The following is a 25,763-nucleotide window of genomic DNA, read 5'->3' on the forward strand; positions in this document are numbered from 1 at the left end:
CCCCTAACACATAATACGGCACATATCTAGGTCCAACCTCTTCTCTAACTCCAGGCTCCTTTGGTTAGCTGCCTACTCAACATCACAAACAGATATGCAGGAAGGTTCTGAGTTTAAAAGTCTAGAAAATTCTTCTGATACTACCATAAGTGTGTTCGTCTTGTAATCTTCCTGGTTTGGTAGATGAAACTCTGTTCTTTCAATTTGTCTTTCAGTTTCATACCAAAAAAATTCTTTCAGTTGATCACACCAAAAAACCTTCAGGTCTCCACGGATTTTTTTTTTAATTTTTTTTTTCAACGTTTATTTATTTTTGGGACAGAGAGAGACAGAGCATGAACGGGGGAGGGGCAGAGAGAGAGGGAGACACAGAGTCGGAAACAGGCTCCAGGCTCTGAGCCATCAGCCCAGAGCCTGACGTGGGGCTCGAACTCACGGACTGCGAGATCGTGACCTGGCTGAAGTCGGACGCTTAACCGACTGCGCCACCCAGGCGCCCCTCCACGGATTTTTATTCCTCATGGTGAACACCATACTCAGCAGCAAGTTCCACTGGCTCTATTTTCAAATTTTAACTCCTTCTCACCATTTCTGTGGCTGTCCCTGTGTCTCAGCCACCAGTCTTTCTTGTAATGGAGCCCTCTGCTTCTATATTTGCTTCCCCGCATTTGCCGTGCAGCAGTCAAAAGAATCCTTTTAAACCCAAGTCATTGGATGCCATGTTTATGCTCATAACCTCCACTGGCTTCCATCTCACGGAGAAGAAAAGCGAATGCCTCATAATGAGGCCATTGGTACATATAATCATCTGCTGCCCATTACTTTTCTATCCTTGTTTCTTATGACCCTCTTTCTGACTCTCTATGTTCCAGCCTCAGAGCCTTTGCCTTTTCTCTTCCTTCTAACTAGATTGATTTTCTCCTGAATAACTCCTTGGCTTGCTTCTTAGAGATATTTATTCAAATCTTACCTTTGATTGGGGCCTTTACTATGGCCACTATCCCACCAGCCCTCTCTCTGGTCCTTTCTTTCCCATTGAGCTTCTTGCTTTTTCTGGCAATCACTTATCACTGTAAAACCTATGATTGTCTGTTTCCCCTTTCTGGAAAGGAAACTTGAGGTGGCAGGGGTTATTTTCTGCTCTTTTTTCTTTTCCCCCTGATAGAGCGTGAGCAGGGGAGGGGCAGAAAGAGACGGAAATACAGAATCTGAAGCAGGCTCCAGTCTCTGAGCTGTCAGCACAGAGCCCAACGCGGGGCTCAAACTCATGAACCGTGAGATAATGACCTGAGATGAAGTCGGACCTTTAATCGAGTAAGCCACCCAGGTGCCCCTTCTGCTTTGTTTTACTATTGAATTCCCAGAGCCTATAGGCACTCAGTAAAACTGCTTGTTAAATAAATGGTCTGTCTCGAAGGTGTGACTAGATTATAAGCAACTTCAGGGCTGGGAAGTATGTCTTTGATTGCTGTGAGCTCAACACAACACTCAGCACTAGTAGGGGTAGTGGACAGTTGTTGTTTTGGCTTTCCAGCCCAACTGTTCTTCGTTTTGTTTTGTTTTGTTTTGTTTTAAGATAAAATAGTTGTACCCTATTCCCTATGATTCTGGTGGGTCTGGCAAACATGTATCTCACACACTTGGCCCGTTAGAGGATGCCCCTCCTGCCGTTGGTCATCCTGATTGGCTGGGAGATGAGGGGATGATCCAAGTTGGGTCGTTCAGCGTCTTGCCCTAGATTTCTCCAGTGGTGAGAGCCGGGGACATTTGTTCAGGGTTCACAGATAGAGCACCGCCTGTGGTCAGCTTCTGTACCGCACAGAGGAAAACAAGCCTCATAATCAAAATATTGAGCAGCTGGTATGCCACGGACAGCAGGTAGTCCGAATTGGACGCTGAGCAGAAACAGTGACTCTACCATACAGCTGTGTGCCAGCCGTGTTGCAGCTGCAGCAACCTTCCTCTGCTACGAAGGCGTGAGGTTTCTATGCAGGGAGATGCGGGGTTTGGAGTGGGAGGGAGGAGAGTCCACCCTTTGAGTCCAATTCTTGATGTGTCTCATCTTGGTCTCTTCTTGAGTATCTTTCCTCCTCTTAAGTGACAGGCCTATTCGAGCCTAGGAACACATGTTTGGAAACATCCCCAGTTGGGGAAAGCTGTGTTCAATGTTAGTGACCCCTCTCTCTCTGTTTAGCTGTGATTTCTGCATTTGAGACTTGCATGCAGTCAAGCCTGAAGGCAAATTTCCTTTGATCAAAAAAATGAGACAAATGCTATAAAACTTACCCAAGTCATTTTCCAATGACCTGGAGAAACCATCCCTTTTTGGCATCTTCGATTACACTGGGCTTGGTGGAAGCACAAAACTCTAATTTTGCATCTCTTCTAGCCCCAGGGAGATGTCATTTTTCTCTCTAATACCAGAGTGGCTTGGAGTCCTAATTTTACCTGCGAGATGACAGAAGAGTTTAGAACATGTCTTTGACATGTCACATGACTCTCACAAAGCCACGACAACGATCTGTCCAGCCCCTGCTTCTGTCTCGAGAACCATCTCGCCTATACGTTGCCCCACACTTGGCAGCTTCAGACGTACAGATCTTACAGATTCTTGAACTTGGAATGCTCTTTTTTACCCTAGGGACTTCACACATGCTGTTCTCTCTCTGAAGTCCCCCCTCCCCCACCCTGTAGTACACTCAGTAGGGCTAATTGAGTACCAAAGACAGAAAGCCAGTTCATGCTGGCATATACAAGAAAATTTACTGGCTCAAATGATGGCAAATCCAGGAGTTTATCTCTACCTTCGGGCATGGCTAGATCCGGGAGCTCAAATGAGGTATCAGTATATCTCTAATTCTTATGCCCAGTTTTGGATTTTAGGTCCCTTCTTGGAGTCCCATCTTGGTCTCCGTTTCAGCTGTCAGTATTATTCTGAGCTTCCACCTCTTTCTCTTTTGTTTCTGTTTTTTTTTTCTTTCTATTCTTTAGATGGACCTTTTTCACAGCAAAAGTAGCCACTTGTAGCTCTAGGCTGATGTCCTAGCCAGTCAATAAGACCTTCCGGAAAAGTATTTCTCTCAGTAGTTTCAATGGAAGTCTGGGAATGCACACTGAGCGCGGAAGTTGAAGAGGCTGGTGTTGCTGAAGTATCATTGACGGGGTGGGAAGGGGCGTCCCCTCCAAAGAAAAATGAGGGCGCTATACTTGAAGAATGGAAACGAATTCTGGGGAATTCAGTCTTGAAAAGTCCACCTAGCTGATTCATAGTCACCTTTTAGGTCTTAACTCAGCCTCTTGTCTTTGCAGACCTGTTCCCCGAGCCCTTCTCTCCAAAGCACATCTCTCTCTGTGTTACACATTCTTGTAACATGTGGAATTTTCTGTTTCTGTTTGAAGTTACTTGACACAATCCTGGCCCCCAGCTGGAGTGTCAAAGACAGGAGGATGGGCCCTGGGCTCGGTTTTTTCTCAACAGTATCCCATTTACTAAGAATCCATTCAGTGGCTTATTTGTTGCGCAATACACTATCTTGCTTAGTCATGGTAACTGTCCTGTAATGTGAAAATTTTCACTAAAGCTCAGAGAGGTTTAAGTAACTCGCCCAATGTCGTACAGGCATCAGGAAGGCAGGGATGCTGAAACCCCATGTATCAGACTCTACTTCCAGGCCTATGTGTTCCAGCTTCCGGCCTCATTCCCCACCAGGCGCCTTCAGATTGGTCCTACAAGCAACAAGACAGAGCGAACCTTGTCCTCAAGGAGCTCACTGTTGCTCTAGCATCTTCTCCAGACACACTGGTGTGGGATTCTAGATATAGAGGTGATTATCTTTCAGAAAGATTTTTAATGTACCTCATAAGAAAGACCCAAGGAGGGAGTAGGGCTGTTGACAGGAGCAGGCGGTCCGCAGAAATAGTCCTCTTTGAGGTGAGGCAAGTCAGAAAGACCCCATGATGCACAGGAGATTCAGAGTCTTTGTTCTCCCCTCAGGCATTGTTCTCCTGCCATTGTGTCTAATAGTGGGCACCACCGGTATGGGATTCACACGTAAATGGTTTCCTCTCGGGGCGCCTGGGTGGCGCAGTCGGTTAAGCGTCCGACTTCAGCCAGGTCACGATCTCGCGGTCCGTGAGTTCGAGCCCCGCGTCGGGCTCTGGGCTGATGGCTCAGAGCCTGGAGCCTGTTTCGGATTCTGTGTCTCCCTCTCTCTCTGCCTCTCGCCCGTTCATGCTCTGTCTCTCTCTGTCCCAAAAATAAATAAACGTTGAAAAAAAAAATTAAAAAAAAAATGGTTTCCTCTGTATTATCTGACAACTTTGTAATATCCTCAAAATGAACATCAGTGATTCTCTTTTGAAGCCTAGAGCTTTAAAATCATGGGATCATATTTGCTACCTTTCTGTGAGACCCTTCCTTTTGCTGAGAGGCTCTTTGGAGGTAGGGAGCATGGCCAGCACTCACGTAGGGGCTGCGGAGGAAACCATGGACCCAAATGCTGACCCTGCAGAGCCTTCCCCATGGGACCCGGAGTGGGTTACTGAGGAAACCTCAGTGTCCTCATGTGCAACCTGTCAGTGACCCTTGCCACCTTGCAGGTTTGGTGTGACAGTCTTTGAAGTGACCCTTGGTTTGGTGGGCCTTGAAATTCATAGGCGGCTTTACATGGCAGGTTGTGGAATGTGACTGCAGGGGCTCGTGCCACCTGTAGCCTTCCCAGTAGTGTGACATTGTTTCCTCCACTCAGCAGATGGGAGCATCTATCTGTGGTCCTCATGCTGGAGGGTGGAGGACAGCAACGAACCGTACAGGGAGTGTTTCTGCCCTTGCAGTTGGAGGGAGATGTGCCATAAGAAAAGACACAAATGAATATATCATGTTGAGAGGTGCTAAGCACGATGGGAACAATCAAGTGGGCAAGGGGATGTGGAATGTAGAGGCTAGAGTGGGCACTTAGGGTGCCATTTACAGTGCGAGGTCAGGAAAGCCCTCTTTGCTCTGGCCTTTGAAGGAGGGAGGATGTGAGCCAGGAAAAGAAGGTCCACCATGATGGGAATAGAAACACTGAGCCTGGAGGCAGAGTGGGGTTGGTGCCCAGGAAATGCACGGTGTGGCCAATGTGGCTGGGAAAGGGCGGGGAGAAGCCATTTGCTCACCTGAGTGTGAAACTGATTTTGCACCACGTCCCCAGGTCTTGTCAAGCTGGACTGTGTACAGCACTCAGATCTGTTAATAAGCATTAGAATTATGATGTTGCCATATGCTTGCTTGATACAGGGGAACTGCAGGGATGACTTTATTTCGTGTCCTTCTATGCCTTTCTTGCTAACTCTGCCGGGAAGTCCCATGCCGCTGACATCCCAGCTTTATTGCCTCTGCTTAGAACTTTCTCCTCCTCCTTCCACGCTGGCATGCTCTCCTTCATCCTTTGGGTTCCTGTTAAACATGCTCTGGGATGCTTCCCTGATCGCCCCCAGCACGATTCCGTGGTGTTCCTAAATACTCCTGCCCTTCCCTTCTCCTTAGCACTTACTGCATTGCAGGGCACCCTGAACGTTCAAGAGCTCTCTTCCCAGTGAACCCTTGGGTACTGTGAGGCCAAGGCTGTGTTTGTCTGAGTTCCAGTTGTACATCCAGGGTCGAGTGTGAACAAGTCATTTAATGTTGCTTTGTGGGTAGATGGATGGCTAGAAGCATGCATGCCTGCTAGTGAAATGTGTTCCTAACGGGGCATGTTACCAGGCAGAGTTCAAGTAGACGATTATTACAATATTGGTGAAATATGGAGTCCCACACGAACCCTCTTGGGCTGAGACCATAGATTTCATCAAGAGAAGTCCCCAAGGGGGCACATGTTATTAAATGGTGAGAATTTTAAAATCAGAAGGAACCCTTTTTGTCATGTAGTTAAATGTCCTCAATTGACAGAAAGAGGAAGCACGGGACCAGAGAGAGGAAGTGACTTGTGAAGGTCAATCAGGTTGTGATAGTCAGGGCTGAGATGGTAATCGGGCATTTGGATTCTCTAGCATTTGATTCAGAGTGTGCTTCATGTGGTCTCCTCCAAGCGTCCCAGGATCCAAACACTGACATGCTATACTGGGTCATAGGTAGATCAATCCCATGCTTGGGAGGGACTGTTACGGTATGTTCTTGGGTTTGGATGTTTTAGACTTGGTGCATTTTGTGGGTAGGAAACCGCCACTTGGATGCAAAGTACTTCTGAAAGGATTTCAATTTCTGGATCAGACATACAATGCTGCGACTTGCTGAGCCAATTTTTTCCCCCATCCATAGAGTCCTAAAGTAGCAAGCTTGATTTGAAAATAAAGTATTAGTAAACATTTGAAAGTGAGAAACAAATTATTCCCAGAACACTTAGCTCCTTCCTTCAAATACACACTTGAAAACTGCTAAGATTCTGTTCCGTGAGAATGCTTGAATCTCTCCCTAAATCATAACACGAGTAAACTTACCGAAATATTTTTACAATTTTATTAGAGGTTTTAATTCACTGCTTTATCTATCTCTGTTAGACTGCAAAATAGCTTTAAATATTCAAGTGGTAATTAATGAATCTTTTATGTTGCAAATCAAACATTTTCATCTGTGCGCTGGTGGAGTAGCAGTGAGGAAGGATTTCAGGAATAATTGTTTCTCCCAATTCCACACTGTTGACTAGCTCGTGCCTTGTGTTTTAGGAGTGGGTTTCCCTTTGTTGCCTAGTGGGGCTCATGCTCAGCATGGACGATGTCTGCTGTCTTTCTGGAGGTCAGGATTTCTTATGTGTTTCCTGCCAGAGACATTCCCGACTGGATGGAAAGTCTTTGAATGTGGAATTTTTGCTTGAGTGCAAAATAATAAAAAGCATGTGTATGTTAAAAAAGGATCAGCTTAATGGCAAATGAGCATTGGCTTACGTTAATATTCTATTACAGTAAAAACTTCTATTTAATAAATTTTCTCCAGACTTTTTTTCCTCCCAGAATCTAACGTATTTTTCTAAGTGGCTTGCCAACCTAAAGAAAGTATATATGATACATTTGATTTATGTTAAGTCAATAACACGCACAAGCCATTTAAAATTGTATTTTAAGTGTGGAAATAGCAACCAAGGAAACACATATAGTACTATATATTCAGAAGGGAGAAGTGTTAGCTTTTCAGGGGCTGAAATGCCTTGTAAATATTATTCTATTTCAAAGATATTTTAAAAATGTGGTGCTTTTCTGTCAGATGGCAATAAAGCAAGGCTGAAATCCTGTCCTATAGTTCAAGACCAAAAATCAAGCTGGTCTTAAAGACTTCACATGACAAAATCATTTTCCTTTCCTCTCTCTCTCTGCCACTCATGAGAAATGATTCAGGGAGAGAGCAGCTCTCCAGAACGTCCACCGAACGACTGACAAAATCTTCATTGGAAGGCACCCCATGTTCCTCCACGGCCCTAATTAATACTGGACTTGGTGACATTTATGTATCAGGGCAATAAGCTAAACAGGAAACAATTTATGTCACCTAAAGCTTTTTAACAAATCGATGCAACTATTTGTAATTGCTTGTTTCACAAGATGAAAAGTGCTAAGGCCTGATCTTCGCCCACGGATTTGTGGTCAACCTGACCCGAGCTTCCGTTGTTTAAAAAAAAAGAAGTGGGGGGGTGGCAGTTGGTGATCTGCACTGACTTCCATCAAGTAATCCATATTGCTAATATTTCTGGAATTTTAATGTAGTTACAATTTATAGCCGATCAAATGTGGTTACCTAAATTGCTGTTGCTAGTAGACAGTTTAACTGTCTTTATTAATTACAGTATAATTTAATGTTTGAGTACCGGCACTTGTGTTGGTCATTTTTACAGCCAGAGCAGTTACCGGCCTTATGACGAACCATTTTAGCATTTTCAATGGAAATTTGCTAATATGATGAGTGATAAAAATGTCACAAGCTGGTAAATAATGATTATTGCTTTGGCTGAAATTAATTCTTGAAAGGCCGGTTACCTTCAAATTAACATTATAACTTGGAAGCTTGTCTTTTTCCCATCCCCTATATTCTTGGTAGAAGCCAAAAAAAAAAAAAAAAAAAAAAGGAACACTGACCATTCTGAATATATATATGTGTGTATATATATATACATATATATATACACACACATACATATATATATATATATATACACACATATATATATATACACACAGTATTAAGCATCGAATGTCATTTTGCAATCAGAGTGGAAATAAGACGACATAGGGTTTGTTTGTTTTTTAAATAAAATACTGTTTAAAAATAAATAAAAGTAGGTTATATCTAGAGTGATGGCTTTCTAATCCAAATATTGTCCCAGTTAAACCAGTGTTTTTGTAGGTAATTTAATTTCCCTCCAATGTGAATTCTGTCTTAAACCTTTCATCAATCAGTCAATGCCTTAAATGAAGGTTTTGAGACCCAACTTCACTTTAATAAAGAATACTTTTATTTGACTCTACTACAATGAAGATGAAAGACAAATCATGATTACTACCCTCTACGTAAATATGTAATATCAAAGAACGCAAAATCTAGTAAGTCAAGAATGACTAATTATACTTTGTTTTGGTCTTTTTGATGGGGGGGGGAGTGGAGGACGGGGACATGGGGAGTTAGTATATTGTAGCTGTTTGTGTTGGTGTGAAATTAGTCTAAGACTCGAGGTTCTTAATATATAAAGGCCTCCATTTAAACGAACCAGTATTTTGGGTTTCCTGCCTCATTTCTCTGAGCAACAAGCCTTAAATGAATGAGCAAAAGAGCATGTTCCTGCTTCAGAAGAATTCCAGAAATACAACTAAAAAGGGACTGTGCATACAGCCTTCACTAACGCATGGTCATACTTGGTTTGGGTCCTTCAGCTTATTCAAATATGTGTACATATTTAATTTTACCAACTGCATATGCTGTAAGCAGTATTTATGTGTAAGCCTGGCATTTAAAGGAATTTCAATTAACCCTAATATTATATTCTTAGCAGCTAGATGAGAATTAAGGGTTCAAATGTTTTATTAATTATCAGACTAGAGGGCTTCTAGACTGTAGCATAACTGTTAATGAAAAGAGGACACTACTTTGCAACTTAATAGCAAAACCTGTATTAAAAAAATTTTTTTCCCCCTAAGATGGGCTTTTCAAAACAATGCTTGGAAAGCACGTTTACGTGTTCCTCACCGGCAGCCGGTGTTTGGCCGAACGGCAGCTTGGTTAATTTTCAAGTCCTCTTTTGGCTTGTGCTACGCTCTGAATTACATCCAGAAGGGTTTTATGTTACTACGGTTTGGCCACTTCAAGTGCTGTTTTCAATATACCAATTTAATTTTTACTGAAAGATGATGCCCCTTCTCATCGATCCTTAGAATACACACGACATAATAATTTAAAAGACAAATAGCAGGTTTTTTGTTTTTTTGTTTTTATCAAGGTATGCGGTGACACAGATCTTGAAATCAAGATGGTATTTCTGGAATATTTAGTTCCTCGTGCTTCACTGTTTGCTGTAGTGGATGTGGTTATCTAGCATACTTTTGATAGAATATTTTTATAAAATCATTTGTTCTAATCTAAGCATTTATCATTATATGCAAAAAGATTTCTTGATGAGAATATTATAGACGGTGCATGTTTTTGACATTAGCATTTTATTTGGATGACTAATCTTGCAGATGTGAAATTTTAATGAATTATTCATGAAATTGCTTTCCTGTGAAATTTTAGTTTGCTCTTAATGCTAGTTATTAAACATTTTGTGGGTTTTTTTTTTCTGGATAAAATTTGATGAAGAAAAATAAGGGTGCACTTCCTCGGGAGAAAAGGTAGCTTCTATCGCTTTTGTTTTTTTTCCAGTTCTCTAAGTGGAAACTCGGGACTTTGAAACCCTGAGGATGAGAGCTTCAGCCCTCTGTGATGATGAAAGCTTTTAGTTAAGATTGATTTTAATTCTGTGTTGCAAGCAGCTGGTGATAAACCTAAGGCAGATGCCTAACATACAGTATCAGCAGGTCAGAAGGGGAAAGAAACTTAGGCTGTGGCGACTTTTTACTACCAGTGTGAACAAACAGCATTTTTATTGCATTTGAGAATGCTATAATGTCAGTCATGAGTACTGACTACACAACATTTTTTTTTTTTTTATTGTCTGTATCCACAGACACGGAATGATGGAATTACAGTTGATGTCAAGGAATGAGTTTCTTTTATGCCTTATCAAAACAAAACAAAACAGAAAAAAAAAAATTCTTGTTACTGGCAGCACATATCCACGAAGCACCGTGCTCATAGTCCGGACTAGACCATCTTCATCAAGGCTTCTGGGTAGCAGAGATCGTGGGAACTACACCGGCCCCATAAAATGCCTTTAGAATTTTAAGTCTCATTCTCAGGATAAAAAAGCGAAACCAACATTCAAAAACATCCAAAATATCAAGAGGGTATATATACCATTAACCAACAGGTACCCAAAAGATTCAAAATCCTTACAAGCATGTTCTTCTTTGTACCCTTGGAAACGGAGCTCAGCTGGAATGTGGAAAGGAGAGGAGATATTTTTTTTAACTTTTTTTTTCCCCCACAATAAAATAGCTAGTGATTTACATCAATCAGATTTTGGGTTAAGAATCCAAGGTATTCTTTCCTAGGTCTGACGGAATGCTGGCTGTAATGTTAGCGCTGTCCGAGGGTGGCAAGGTTGGCGGTCACTCTTCGTGTACAGAAGCCTTGATATTTCATTTCACTGCTGGTTTTAACGCGGGCAGCGTCACTTGTCTTACAAGGACAGACTCTAGGGACAAGTAGGATGGATTCTCATTCCTGACAGTGCATTTGCCTGATACAAGGGACTGTCTCCCTAATGTACGCTTTTCTTTGGAGAAAAAAAAAAAAAAAAGGAAAAGGAAAAGTAACAAATTGTCTTTACATCTTGGCACCTTGTAAAGTTTTTTTTTTTTTTATACAAAAAAGTTCAATAGCTTTGACAACTCCCCATTATTAATCACTACTTCACTGATAAACTTTGAAAGTGTGACCCTGGAATTTCATCATGCAAAATATTTACTGCAGCAGGAGAAAACATTTTTTTAAACAGCATTTTTTTTTCTCTTTTCAAATGTATGAACTTGTTTAAGATAGCCAGGAAGGCAGTGGTGGGATAAACACAAGGGATAGGAATGTATCAAAAAACAGGTTAACACACACGCGCACGCGCACACACACACGAATCTGTACAAAATGCTCTGATCAATGAGAACAGAAAAAAAAAAATCTGTCAACTATGTTACAATTTAAAAGGAAAAAAAAAAAAGGTTAGGGAATTTCTCCCTCCCACATGTCAGGAAATGTCATCCAATATTCTTAAAGCAAGGATAACTAAATAAAATACATGTGCAGCAAATTCTGCAATTCCATTACATACAGTAGTTTTTTCCCAAAGCTATTTTTTTTTTTTAGTATCGTTAATATAAAGCAGTTGCACAAAAAGCAAAGGTGTTTTGACAAACAGGTGTATGCATTTATTCCTTTTTAGGAACAATATCTAAAAAAAGAACCGCCCTCTGCCCTCCCCCAAAAAAGACAAAGATTCACACAAGACACATTGGAATATATGTACAACGTAATAAACCCCATCCTAAAGAAGCGACTGGAATAACCCCCCCCCAAAGGGATACAGAATCAGAATTGTAAAAATCATAGTGAAGTTTGCTTGCTGTAAAGCCTGAGAATTTTTTTTTCAATTGGTTCTTCTGCAGGGTTGGGAGACCTGCAAAGATACGTAAAATCTAATTTTTCTTTTTTTTTTTTTTTTTGCTACAGTCTTTAGACTAAGCATGCAAGACATACGACTAAGTGCAACTGAGTGAAATGTATTTTTTTTTATTTTCATCATTCCCTAAAGGTTTGAACTGAGGTATGCGTACTAACAGTTTCTCATGCTGTTATCTTTACTCATGTCTAGCTACACATGCTGAGAATGAACTAATCTACCAGATTTTTATCCTCTTTTGAATACCAAACGAACCAGCAACCACTCAGTTTAGAAGCACAGGGCCCCCTTCCCATGACCCTGTCTGGCTACTGCCTGCACATCATGAAGCTGCCTGGAAAAGTTAAAAAAAAAAAAAAAAAAGTCTCGAGTGACCACAGACTGCCCTTTATACAGAAAGCACAGTGAAGCTTCAAAAGAAATGGCCAAAGAAGTTTTTGTACCAAGCTCATGAGTGGACGGGAGTGTTACTTTTTTTTTTTTTTTCTTTCAATGGAAAATGCTGACCAAAGCCTAATTAGAAAAAAAGGAAGGAAAAAGGAAAACATTAAAAAAAAAAAAAAAACCCAACAAAAAACCGGAAGATATATGCCAAGACAAAGCATAATTCATGCAGTGATCCTAGCACGGTCCTTAAAACCAAAGTGGCATACCTTTCTGTAAAAAGAAAAACAAAAATGTATTCTAGAAATGTGCCTGTGATTTAATTCCAATGTCGAAGCTTTTGTTTTCTTTACATTTTTTCTTAACTGTCTCCTTTACTGGTTACCCCTAATTTTCAGTGGCATCCATTCAGGTTTTTGAGATGGGACTCCCTTCCTTCTTTCGCTCCTGTAACACTGTGCCCCATTTTCACCTTCAGCAGCCCCATAATCTCTCTTTAGGAATTTTGGTCTCTGTCGAGGTACAGAACAAGAAAAAAAAAAAAATAACAAAAATAACAACTTTGGTTCCATTACCTACTTGGTCTTCTAAATTTATTCTATGAAGAAGGAGCAGTTCTCTTTCTCAGGTTAGCAATAGCCTATAACTCATCAATTGCCTCTAAAATTCTTTCGCCTCCTTTGATCAACAATAAGAGGATATTTGGCTTCATCAGATAAAGCATAAAACAGAGAACATAATTTACCTTTGTGTAATATCTTTGGTAATTTTAGAAAAAAAGGTACAAAGAATATAAATTAAGCTCCAAAAGGCTCTCAAACTAAAACAAAAGCTACGGTCCTAGATAAATAAATGAGTGACAGGAAAGTGGGTGCAGAGTGGAAGCATTGAGGGGTTCCTAAGGACTGAGGTTGTACTGACCGATGGCCGTCACGTTCGGCATATGCCACGTTTCTTTCTCCAAATGCTCAGGGGCGCCATGCACCCCCGTCTCCTCGATGTCTTCTACTGTTAGTTTTGGATACTGGCTTGGTGGGATAATATTGCATAACAAACTCAACTGCAGTACCGAATTTGCACGTTTGAAATTAACACTTTAGCATTTGCTGAACTCGGTCCTCATTAACTTCCATCACAAATTCAATCTGAAATCTAATTTGCATTCAAACAGATTAATGCCACCAAGCAGGTCTGGACTGATGTTTAAATTCAGCGCCGCCAACCACTTTTCAGCAGAGTTGCTCAGGGAAGCCAGCTTTTTGGCCATTTTGCAAACAAAGCAACCCAGGCTGGTTTTAACATCAGAGAGCTTGTGGCCCATGGCAACTTGGTTACCCGCGGGAGAGCCTTCCACAGCCACACTGTCCGTCTAGCAGGAGAATCTGGGGGGGGGGGGGGGGGGGGGTAGTGCTGCCTATGTGTCCTTGTGCTCGCAGAATGCTGTGGCATTTACTGACAATGATGGTAGCTGCAAAAAACAAAACAAAAAGGAAACTGAAACCACCCCCTTCCCACCTCCAATACTGCTTCGTGGAATGAATCTGCATTGTTCCTAGGGTGTCTCTCTCTCTCTTTTTTTTTTTTTCTGTCATTCATTCTCTTTCTGGCAGGACTTCAGGTCTGTGTGAGAGGACCTTCATGTGTAGAGAGTGCAGCATTTGGGACCTTTTTTGAAAAAGACCAAAACGGAATGTTTTCTGACTTTAGAGAAAACGTGGTGATGTCTGAAGGAAAATGGAATGAGTGACAGAAAACTACAAACGAGAAATGACATTCAGCTTTGTATAATAAAAACACCTATTAACATTCATCACAAGGTACAGAAAACTTTAAGCCTCCAGGAGGCCGTGGGCCCAAATGGAGGCCTGAGGTCAGAACTTAAAATGGTATAGTTGAAGCAAAAAAAAAAAAAAAAAAAAAAAAAAAAAAAAAAAAAGCAATACATTAAAAAGTTTGGGATAATTACTTTTTTAACCCCCTCCCCCCAATACACACACAAAGGCCTTCCCCATCCCAACTGGAAGCAAAACAAAAACGAAAAAAAAAAAAAAAGGAGTAAAGGCAGTGATAATCAACATGCAGTACTGTGCAAATAGGTCGTCCATTGGAATCCTTAAATTCTGGGCAGAGGCTTGGTCTGCAGCTTAGACGCACATGCTCAGTTGGGTGTCCTCGGTGTCCCACGTCGGCAGGACGGCAGTTCAAAGTCTGCTGCTAAAAGTGAATCAGTTTAGCAAATTTACAACACTGATGTTGACTGTTAGGAGAGGAAAATCCCAAGTACCAAACAAGTCCATCCAATGCACAGAGTACAAATTCCTTTTTTCAACAAAAAGTAGAAAAATCAAAAATACTCCCAAATGGGATTCTTGATGGCACTCAGAGTTAACACGTTTCAGAGTTGTCCGAATGGAGTGAAAATCCTCCAGACTGTACAACAAATGGAGAACAATTTCACTGCTGACTTTTGACGTGTTTTTCCCCCCCAATCTTCGTTCTTGGGGTTGGCCTGCCCAGAGACGCTCACTCCATGTCCTCATTTACGGGTTCGTCTTCGTAATCTCGGTCGTGGTCAAAATCTGGACTGTGGTTGGCTGTTGTCACTAAGGATAGAGGCCCTTCAGCTTCCTCTGGATCGAGGGGCTCTTCTTTGACGTGCACAGGATGCCTGGAAGGAAGGAAAACAGGTTCACTTCACGGAAGGCCCTTCCTGACCACGGCAAGTTGGGGGTGGGGGCAGCAAAAGCCTCCCTAGATGGAGGACTGGGTGGTGGCTACTTAAATTCAAACGAATGAAAACTTCATGCCACTTAAAATTGCGTTTCTCAGTGCCACATTCCAAGTGCTCAAGGGCCCCGTGTGGCCCGTGGCTACCATACTGGATGGCAGAGAGAGAAAAATTTCCATCACGGCAGAAGGTTCCTATGGGGCAGTGCTGTTCTAGAACAGTCCCTGGCCAGAGCAGCCTCTCCCGCAGGGGTGCGTTTCACACTTTAAAGCGCGCACTCAGATCACCTTGCGCTCCTGTTAAAGTGCCGCGTGTGTCTCAGCAGGGGTGGCATGGGGCCTGAGACTCTGCATGTCTGACAAGCTCCCATGCCATGCTGCTGGTCCGAGGAGGACCGTACTCTGAGTACCAGATAACAGGCCCCGCAGGGGCATCCTGGGTGGAAGAATACAAATCTTGGAAGAATTACGTGAAATAAGAATCTGCACTACAATGGTGTTTTGTGGGGACCACAGAGTGCGGGAGGCTGGGCTAATCATGGCTTGCTGTGTGTTCTGCTTTGCTAGTTAACATGCAGAACCTGTGAAAGAAGTCTCCAGAGACCGACCCCAAGCGAGGTTCTATCATTAATCAACTTCAAGCAAACACAGCAAAGAGACACCATGATACATGCTTGAAACTCCAAATTAATGCATATTTTTACAAACTGTCAATAAGGCGAGAAAAGCCCTGCCAGGAAACACAAACGGAGAGGAAAAGGCTCGCCCAACACAACAATATGATAAGAAAGCAGAGCCCCAATCAGAATAATAACGCTGTCAGCTGTAAACAAGGCAAAACAAGAGGCCCGGCTGGTAGCGGCCACCGGGACGCCGTAGCCTGTGACGAGATCTGCCAACTTTCTCATTATGGACCCGCACAGGGTTCACCTGAAGGGGACTGCGGGGGATCACGCGAAACCACGGGGATAACAATTGAGAAATGTTGTTCGTAAATCATATTTACAACCGATCCTTTGCAAATACAAATTACTTTCTGTTGCAAGCCTTTTGATATGTAAAAGAACCATTCAAGTTAAAATGGTCCCATCGCTGGGACAAGCTGCAGAAGGGAGGATTTTTTAATTGACATTATCAAGTATTAGTAATAAGAGGGGGTACTGGGGATGGCCCACTTCCTAAATAATTGATGTACGCAAACCCCAAAGGCCACTCGAACCATTTAAAAACAAACAGGAGTGCTTTGGACTGCCCTTGATGATGTGAACCTTCAGAAAACCAATTGACTCTAAAATTAGCACAGCCTAGAGAGGGTTTGGGGGTAGATGTCAGGGTAAATAGCTTTTAAAAAAAATGGTGCCCATGTTCTTCAAAATGATTTGTAAAACGAAATTTATCGAAGTTGTAATACAGCCCATTTGACGGGTCGTGCTCCGTCTTGTTTTAGTTTCTTTAATGGTCCTACTTATTTGTGTTTGTACAGTAAGGCCGAGGAATGGCTGTGTAATTGAAGAGCCCCCGTGAAAAGTGAAGATGGGGTTCACAGATCAGTAGGAACTTCAATAAGGAAATGGCAGAGCATTGAAACCTCCCAGGATACCTTTGAAGCCAGCCCTCGGAGGAAACCCTCTATTCTTTTGGGAAGAATTAGGTGCCCTGTCGATGACTCCTTTAGAAAACAATCACCCAAAATCCCAAATTAAGGTATGTTTTTTGTTTTTGCCTATTCTCTCCCATGGGGGTAATAGTTTTACATACTGCATACATAATGGAAATAAGATTATTTTGCTAGCTTTTTCAGTTGCAATTTTTATGGCTGTATGAGACCCCTTGTGCGGACCCATCAGTGCCTTAATACTGGGCGTTTCGTGACGGTCTTTTTTTTTTTCTCCTTTCTTTTGCTCTTTGAATAATAGAGTAACCACTTTTATCCATTAATCTTCCTATTTCTGCTGATTTACCTCCTCAGGATAAATTTCGAAGAATGAAATTCTGGGAGCAAAGGCCAAAAACATCTTTATGGTTCTTATGATTTATTATAGTATTAATTTCCAAAGGGGCTGTATCAATTTAGATTCAACTTCATCAGCTCCAAGCATGACTTTTATTTTTATTTAAAGAAAAAAAAATTTTTTGTTAATGTTTGTTTATTTTTGAGAAAAAGAGCGTGGGAGGCGCAGAGAGAAAGGGAGACACAGAATCCGAAGCAGGCTCCAGGCTCTAGGCTCTGAGCGGTCAGCAAAGAGCCCTTTGCGGGTCTTTAACCCACAAACTGCGAAGATCATGACCTGAGCTGAAGTCGGATGTTCAACCGACTGGGCCACCCAGACGCCCCCCAAGCGTTACTTTAAAATATTTTGTTGCTTAGCAGGTGTAAGGTAAGCGCAGGTTACTTTAAATTGCGCTTCCTGGATCACTGACAACGGTGAACGTTTCTTCATATTTCAGTATCATATTTTCACTATTCAATAGCAGTGTTACTTCACAAATTACCCCCTCTTCTCCACTGATTCACGTTTGGCAAGAAATGTATCTGTGTGTTACCAAGTCCTGTATTGAAGTTCACTGTAGTATCCTGGATCATCGTTTTCTCACTTTTCCTTCTTGTACGCTTAATTATTCATCTATTCAGGTTTATAAACCTGAATTTGAGTTTGGGAGGGGGTGGGAAGACTGAGAAATAGAATATTCTTGAGGAAGTTCTTGCTTTGTAATTTTTGACTCTGACGACTGTTTCGCTAGGCACAAAAACAAACCAGATACAGTGTAAGTCTCCCCAAACACAGGTCACGTTAGAGAATATTTTGTTTTCCCCTGAAAGTTGCAGCTGAAGTCAAGTATGATTATTGACCAACCCCAAGACACAGGTTAAGACCCTGTCGTGCATGCTGGCTTGCCCCAGTGCCTAATGCAGAACCCGCCCCCGACAAATGCTAGCTCACTGACGAGATCTGTGTGACAGCCTTGACAACACAACTGAGTTAGATATTAAGGCTCCTTAAAGCTCCAGAGAAATGCAATCCAGCCTCACAACATTTCTTCGTACCAGCAGATCCCCCCTGAGTGTGGCAAATGCAGTCACACGGGCATATGGTGCTTCGGAGAATCCAAGAGAATGGATTTCCAAGCAAGATACATTTCAGGTGAGATGCAAACTATTTAAGATACTATTCTTCACATACAAGTGCGTGTCTCCTGGAAATCGGAACTGCACGGATGCGCCATCTTGCACGTCACCCCGCTGCCCCACCTTTCTCTCCATCTCCTACTTGCCAAACAGTTCCCGATGGAAACTGTGTGCAAAACCACACACTTCCCTTCTTACATCTGAGTAATTCCTTTGTTTAGCCACTCTGGGAACATGAGAGTTTTTAACTAAAGCTGACTGGTGTTTAGAGGCATTGTGTTCTGAGGGTGTGTGCACAGCATGGAGTATTTTGCTTTGTAGCTCCGTTAGTTCCTATCGGGATAAAAGTATAATGCCCCAAAGCCATAATTATGGGAGTACTTTCTAGTGTTTCAAAGGAGAAACAAAATGGGGTAGTAGTGGAGTGTCACGGGAAGGGTAAGAACGGGGAGCTCGGTTTCAACACTAGATCGAAGCTTGGGCTGCCGGTCCTAACAAGGTTCTTTAAGCCACGCTATAAAGTTTACAGCTTGATTTATTCCAACAGACTAGAACAGTTAAGAAACCATTTGCATCATAGCCGGGTAATGCATACTGCACAAGAAGGAAAACTGTGTCATTACAGAAGTCGCTTAATGGAAACAGAGGGTCAAAAAGAGTAACATTCTGTGACACTGGGAGCGGGCACAAGGGCGATGCTGTTAACACACAATTATATTTAGCAAACAGCGCAAACTGGGGAGATGTGAGCAACGGCGTGCGTCATGACATCTGTACACAGGGTTTCCTTAAACACAGCAGAAAACAACGGAGACCTTCATTTCGTTAAAAATTAAGCCGCTTGTGATAGATGGTTTCTGGTAATGCTGGGGTTCATTCAAAGTTAGGAACTTTGGAGGGGCTTTATCTCGTACAGTAAAATTAGCATCATTCTCTACTGTTGCCCGAGGCTCTGATCCAAATATCTTTCTCTCTTCAGTAATCCTTTGCACTACGTAACAGGAATGTATATCCACCAGCCCTTTGGAGTGCAGATAGATTGTGAGGAATAGTCTCTCTTCCAACCAGTAACTTCGGATATATTTGCTTTAATGAGTATTGTTTGAAGCGGCTTCTATACCAATTTATGTTTGCTCTGAACTTCCTTAATATCTGAGTAAACACTCCTGTCAGGACAATGATTTAAAAACGAACACGAGTGTGATAACAATAAAGTCGGGAGCACCAGATTGCTTTAGAAGAGGTGATGTGTGGCAGAATCAGTGTGAAAGACAAACGCATTCCTGAAGTGTTGTGTACTAAATGTGAAGAGATGGTTCCTGTAAATTAAAAACGATTATTTCCATCTTTAAAGATCCTTTTCAAAGCTCTTTGGGCATGACATTCAAATGCTAAATAATCAATTTTCAGATTCCCCTCGAACCTACCCATTTCCCTGGCAGACAGCCTTTTTTCTTTTTCTTTTTCTTTTTTTTTTTCCTGCTGTCATTAGATGCCAATTCATTCTGTTGCTAATCGCTCCAGGTCACACTATCACTCAAATTACCTTAAAATAAGATGTCGGTCAAGGAATTCACAAACAGGGTGTAGACAAGGGGCCGATTCCAGGAGCTGGCAGTCCTGGAAAGGCTGGATTGGTTTGTCCCTTTAAAGGGGGCAACGGTTTAGCAGATGTTTGGTAAGAGATAGAGATGGCCACTCCCTGGCATCCCCCGCAAATCCAATCACTTGGAAAAACGTGGTGTCTCTTCTCTTTGCAGCCTTCCCGAGCGGAGAGGGAGCTCTTCCTCCTCGGGAGGCATCGGAGCCTCTCGGGAGGTCTGCCCAGTCCCTGTGCTGTTCACATTCAGCATGGACAACCATCGCCCATCACTTCATTCAGTTATACGGTGCTCATTATACTGCCGTCTGCTGCTATAATGCTCCTATTAATTTTCCTTTTGATATTTTAAAGCAATCTATAAATCAGGCCGCCTTTCATTTGTGCCATCGTTAATGCTTGGTCATCACGCTTGAGCGTGGTGTTTGCGGTCCGGACTATCACAACCACGTAAACAAGCACTCTTTCTCCCCCTGCCAGGTTCGGCACACCGGCAAGTTGAACAAACTCACAGAGGCGCACACCGATTTTAGGAGGAAAAGGTAATGTGGCTTAAATAATGGCCTGAGATGCCAAGCAGAGGGAAAAAAAAAGCAAATGAGTCACCCATTTTATTGCCGTGTGCACTTGTAGGGCTGCATGAAGCTGATTGCTTTTATGGGAACGTTAGTATAAATGGTCCTTTTATGTGCTAACCGAGCTAAACATTTCCAGAAGCACCAACTTCTACCTAGGTTCTAGGAAAGCAGAAATGACAGAAAGGGTCTAAAAAGCAGCTCGAGAAGAGTTCGTGTGCACGTCGCATGCAGAGACCTTCTGGGCGTGGACAGTACTCACACAGCTTGCATAGGGGATCTGCCCGGACTGCTGTCACTCTCGTTGCTGTTGGTATGCTCCATTGCCCCGTTCAGCTCTTCCCGTATGGCGCTGGCTAAGTTGCCCAGAGTGGGATTTCCCATGGAAGCGGTAGTGTATAGAGGTATACTATTCTCAGCCATCGAAGCCTGTTAGCAACCGAGAGAAAAATGTATGAGGACGCAGAATATGCACAGACAGGGAAGCTGTTAATTAGGGGCGTATTCAAGGATCTTCCGGGTACGTTCGCCGTGTGGCCGGCAAATGCAAGTTTCGAACAGGTGTAAAAGGATTCCGCTTTAACATTAAGACTTGTGACACATGTCCCAAGCTTGGTTTCCAAGAGCTAGCTGGGACCAAACCGCTCAAGGGGAGGGAAGGCTCAATTTAGCCCTGCTGGGTAGAGTCGCACGGTTTAGACAAGGCTATCTAAAATGAGCTTTCTGTCTGATGCCTTCCTTCAAGAGGGACTGAATATTTCCAGATCACAGGGAAATATAATGGAATTTTCATTTCTTTATCCACTTTGATGACTCCAGTATTGGATATTAAAGATTTGATCCAATTATTCTGGCCGCACAGCTCAAACTTATGAGAACTTCCATAAACATTTACCTCTTAGCTCCTAGAGAAAAGGAAGAGATTATAGAATTGGAATCAATTTTTATCCCCCCCGCCCGCATCATTTCTGTTTTAATAATTTTTGAATCTGTTGAGTGTAGTTTGCGTGGTGTTACCTTCGACCAGTTATCTCAATGTTTCAGACTCAGACCGGTCACCTGGAATTTTAGGACTAAAGAAAAAAAGATACCTGTCACTCCAAATGAGTGTCAGCAAAAAAAAAAAAAAAAAAGTGTGGAATTGGAGAAAATAAGAAATCCCGAAGTCTGGTGGGGGGATGCTGTTCCCTTGCTATCCTCCTGCATTTGAGAAAAATGACCACCCAGTCTAAAATGCAGCCAACAGTAACAGACGACCCTGGACTGAAGTATGCATATTGTTTCCTTGGGTAGTGATTATGACCCAGTAACTTTTCATTTTATTAAAGAGGGCAGACTTTCAAAAACTGGCAGTGTAATTAGACCAAGATTGATCAAAACTGTCCTCTTACAGACTACAGTATGCCTGGTTTTCCATCCTAATGAGGAAAAAGTACAGTCACAAGACAATCTGGCACGGTGACTTCAATTGGCCAGTGATACAAGAGGCCAAAGTATTCTAGAAATCCTGGCTCTAGAGAGAGAGAGAGCGAGCCAAAAATGAAGACAGAACGGGTGCAGAGCTGGGCTGCAGGGAATGTGCCTATTATGACAATTGCAGCCTCCCTAACTGTACAAACTGCAAAGCCAGGAATGCCTTCTTAGATACAAGCCCCCGTGATGGGTCTTCACTTACTAGGGCGCTATTTCAAAGCCAAGCCCTCTTGCTGCAAGCTCACAGATTTCCCTTCTCTCCACTTCTGTATTTACCTAACTGCCTTCTTTTAAAAAGCGGGTGGGGGGGGGGGGAATCCTGTTTTTATTTCCAAATGTGGTGAACTTATTTTGATGAACAGCGAATCTGAACATTCTCCGCTCTCCTACAGTTTGTTAAATAATTTCCATCAAGTACTTTTTTCAACAGATCTCTGGTAATGGCAATAAAGCATTTTTTTTTTTTTTTTGGCAGAGCAAAAATCAACAACAGCTGACAGGTTGTTTTTTTTTTTTTTCTTTCAAACTGCAGCTGGACAAGCATCTTAACTGCCTTTATTTGAGACAACGCAGTGGTCATGCCTCTCTTAATCATGGAAGTTCCGCAGGAACCATCAGCTCTCACAAGAGCATTTCACTATTACACAGTCAGAACCTGGTGCAACAGCTTCTCGAGTCAAAAAACTGAGAGGTAAAGGCAAAACTGCAATGTTTGTAAGAATGTGTTCTGTGGGAGAAGCTGGTCACCCTATGGACAGAGCAACCTTCTTAAGATGATCTGTTCTCCTTGGCTCTTAAAGTGTTCTAGGTGAAGGTCATTAAAATATGGGCTGGGGCCCAACAGCCACAGCAGTGAAAGGCATCCAAAAGGCAGGCACTTGTATTGATCCCTTGGTTGTGAGACAAAAAAGATGTAAGTGAAGAAAACCAGCATTAATAACTTTTACGATAATGATCAAGTGGGCAGCAAAGAGAAGCTGGTGCCTGATATGCAGAGCTTCTTGTACATTCTTTGTTGACTGAGTGATCAAACCCCCCCCCCCAAGTTAGAAACATTTTCTACCAACTGCTTATGTGTTACAAAGTGGTTGTTTTTTGTAGCTGATGCCTCAGTGGAAGCAGGTGGGTTACAATTTTTATAATGGACTTAATCATATAATGGCCCTGTGTACTGTATGTGGTTTCATATCAAACACCTCTGCCAAAAAAAAAAAAAAAAACAAACACACACACACACAAAACAGAAGTCAGGTGCTCAAGTAATGGGGCAGAAGTCTGTAGGTACCACTGCTCCTGGAACATGAACCATGCTAAGATCCTCGGGGGAAAGGCAGTCTATAAATAAGAAGCTTTACGGTTACCCTTAGTTACTTCACTTTTTCAGAGCATAATGCAATCTGTCTCACGTCCAATGTTTTATTTCTGTAGTGGATTCTGCTGTCCTATTTTATATATTGTATATCATGCATTATGTTGCTCTAGTAATCTTTTTAAGATGTTGTTCCACTATTATTTTTACTTGTCTTGAAAAATGTAAATGGGCAATCATGGGCAGGAAAGGCTGCTGGTAGAATCCTGATTCAATTTGCCCAGCAGAAAGTGACCTGAGACTGTCTACTGACCATGGATCCAAACTCCTAGAGCAGAGGAAAAAAAGGTCCATTCGGCAAATCGTGAATTTTTATCAATGCTTGGAAAAGTGCAGGACAGTTTGGGGCTACCGCTGGAGGTAGAGAAAGGGTAGAGAGGATGCCAAAAACCAATGTTTTGGAGATGAAACGTGAACAGGTCTGTCATGATAAGGCATACTAATTCAAATTACTCACATAGTTAAGAGAATCCAGAGGATCACTGCGTTTTTTTTTTCTTTCCTTGCCGCCTCATGAATGTAAAATGTGCTTGTAATCTTAATACTCTCCCAGATAGAGCAGCCTTTAAATTCACACTTCACAAGGCTCCAGGGAAAATAAGTTCCTAATGAATGGTATTTACAGTGGCGGCATCTAAGCGTGCGCTCATTTGCTTTTCTAAAGTTACTGTGTAAACTACAAGTAATTAACAGAAACTCAGAAAGTAGTTCCTCCTAGTAAAGTTGGTTCGGGCTAAAAATAAATAAATATAATTACTGAAAAGCTAAGTTCAGTGAATTTGCCCCTGAAAGGAAACTGCGTTAATGGTGTATCATCTAATGTCGGGAGCTGTGAGCCTGTCCTGATTATGGAGGTTGCAGGTTAGGAGCTCAGTAAACATTTGTGCAGTGAGTAGTGACAACGGGGTGTCTGTCCTGGTCTCCTCTGCACTGCACTCTGTTCGTGTAACGTCAAGTATCTCAACAATTTTTCATTCTCTCCCCTTTTCCACACTCTCGTTCTCAGCAAATGGTTGCATCTGTGTAATACGGCCTTCTGGAGGGGCACGACACATCGGGGTGATAAAGCCCCACTGGATTATATATGTCCAATCTATCTAGAGAAAATGTCTTGAAAGTTAGCAAGGCTCCCTTGGCGCGTCTTCTAGAACAGTCGAGGGAGGGTCAAACTCAACCTGGACCACTGAGAAACGCCACAGATAGAAGGCTGGGCAGCCTTGGTTACTCGTATCTGGGGGGGTGGGGGGGTAAGCTCATTCCTGCCCAACGCCGGTGTCTTCATCCCCCGGTAATGCTGGTTATGTAATGAGTGCTTGGTTTGTCAGTAGGAAACAAACATTCCGTGTGCTTATTATGTAATGTTGAGCAATCTGCTGGAAACGTAAAGAGTTTTCCCCAACACCTCTCTAGTTCAAACAGAAACCGTGTACTTGTACCAAGTGAACCAAACCTGGATCTCTTCCCCTGCCCCCGCGATGGACTAAAGATGCGGAAATAGACTTGAGAAGAAGAAATAAAAAGCTCTGCTTTCTCTTTAAACCCGTGAACAATAGAAGGTCATGTGATCCAGTGGCCTATCATCCAGCACATTAATAGCTGTGCTAGAGTAATTACACTTGTGGTATTTTTGCCTCAAGTGAAATTCTGAAATAAGAGGATGGAAATTATGATACTGCTGATAAATATTAATAAGTGAACTTTTAATTTTTTTGCCACAATATTCAAAATGCTAAGCATCCTGCTAATGCTGAAACAGCCCAATGTGTTTGCCTCCAGGGAGTACGATGCTTTGTGCACTTAAGAAAAAAGTTTAACGGAATTAAAATTTAATATCTAATTAGAGCGAGGCTAATATATTTTGAAATGAGTGGGGGAGACACGGGCCTCTGCCGCATATTCGGGACGACCATTAATCTTACCTGTAAAGCTGCATTGAGAGGTGTGCAGTAGGCGTGGCTGCTTTGCATGTTTTTAATAAGGGAAGGGTTACTGCATAAGAAAAAGATAAAAACTCAAAGTTAAACGCAATCCTCCCCTGAGTTCCTAGCTAAGTTTGATCTTACGCTTGCTGGTATCCTGATTTCTACATCAGAAATTTCCCCCATTAACAAAACCCAAGAAAAGGGAGGGCTTGTCCCCAGCCCCCTGGCTTTAGTATGGGGCCGGTGTATGTGAACACCTCTGGGTAGGACCTTGCGCTTCCGGGAACCTGGGTGCACGATTCTGGTTGAAGTTAGACCAGCCCCTCCGCTGGTGAATTTTTTTCTCACCAAATATGGACCGTTCTCTACCAAGTTTTAGTAGCTGCCATGAGTGCCAAAGAAAGGCAGAAGCTCTGGGGCGTCGGGCTAGGGGAGGCCAGTGAGCTGGGAGTTAGGGAGAAGAATCTTGACTCTTAATCCTCTCCGTGACTTGAACTCCAGATCGACCACAGGAGGAAGGGCATGGATCTCCCTCCCAGGCACATTTAGTGCTAAACGAAGATGGACAGCAGGACAGGGAAGGATTGTTCCTAAGTAAGGACGGAGGCTGGGACGAAATCTTTCTTGATACGTCACGCCGTGTCGTCCTTTCATCAAAGGAAGACAAGAGGCCATTGGAAAAAAATCTCTAGCTGAGTATCAGGACACGCTGAAGGGAAAGTGTGGCTTCCAGTAGGAAGTCACCCAGATTTACGACTGGCCTTTAAAGGAAGTGTATTTACTGTTATTGATTT

The 25,763-nt window shown here is 42.5% G+C and overlaps 1 protein-coding gene and 1 long non-coding RNA gene across 12 annotated transcripts in view; one reads left to right on the top strand and one right to left on the bottom strand.

The window, feature by feature from the left end:
• The window catches only part of LOC123384124, a 124,038-nt gene that overhangs the window by 94,122 nt on the left and 4,153 nt on the right, over window positions 1–25,763 (top strand). Inside the window, exons 2-5 of one of the 2 annotated variants that reach the window (XR_006594800.1) lie at window positions 16,387–16,607; window positions 17,956–18,046; window positions 20,111–20,172; window positions 22,211–22,369. This is a non-coding gene — a long non-coding RNA (uncharacterized LOC123384124). Of the gene's footprint in view, window positions 1–16,386; window positions 16,608–17,955; window positions 18,047–20,110; window positions 20,173–22,210; window positions 22,925–25,763 lie in introns of those variants that run through there. The other variant, XR_006594799.1, reaches the window with a different exon arrangement.
• The window catches only part of FOXP1 (forkhead box P1), a 509,316-nt gene continuing 492,010 nt past the window's right edge, over window positions 8,458–25,763 (bottom strand). For all 10 annotated transcript variants that reach the window (XM_045053185.1, XM_023249951.2, XM_023249952.2 and 7 more), the window contains 3 exons: window positions 24,967–25,036; window positions 20,468–20,634; window positions 8,458–14,844 (listed from right to left, as the gene is read on the bottom strand). In XM_045053185.1, the coding sequence (XP_044909120.1) occupies window positions 14,700–14,844; window positions 20,468–20,634; window positions 24,967–25,036 (382 nt within the window). In that variant the 3' untranslated portion in view covers window positions 8,458–14,699. The remainder of the gene's footprint in view (window positions 14,845–20,467; window positions 20,635–24,966; window positions 25,037–25,763) is intronic.

The sequence above is a fragment of the Felis catus genome, chromosome A2 (genome assembly GCF_018350175.1).
Source record: "Felis catus isolate Fca126 chromosome A2, F.catus_Fca126_mat1.0, whole genome shotgun sequence".
In the NCBI taxonomy this organism is placed as follows: domain Eukaryota; kingdom Metazoa; phylum Chordata; class Mammalia; order Carnivora; family Felidae; genus Felis; species Felis catus.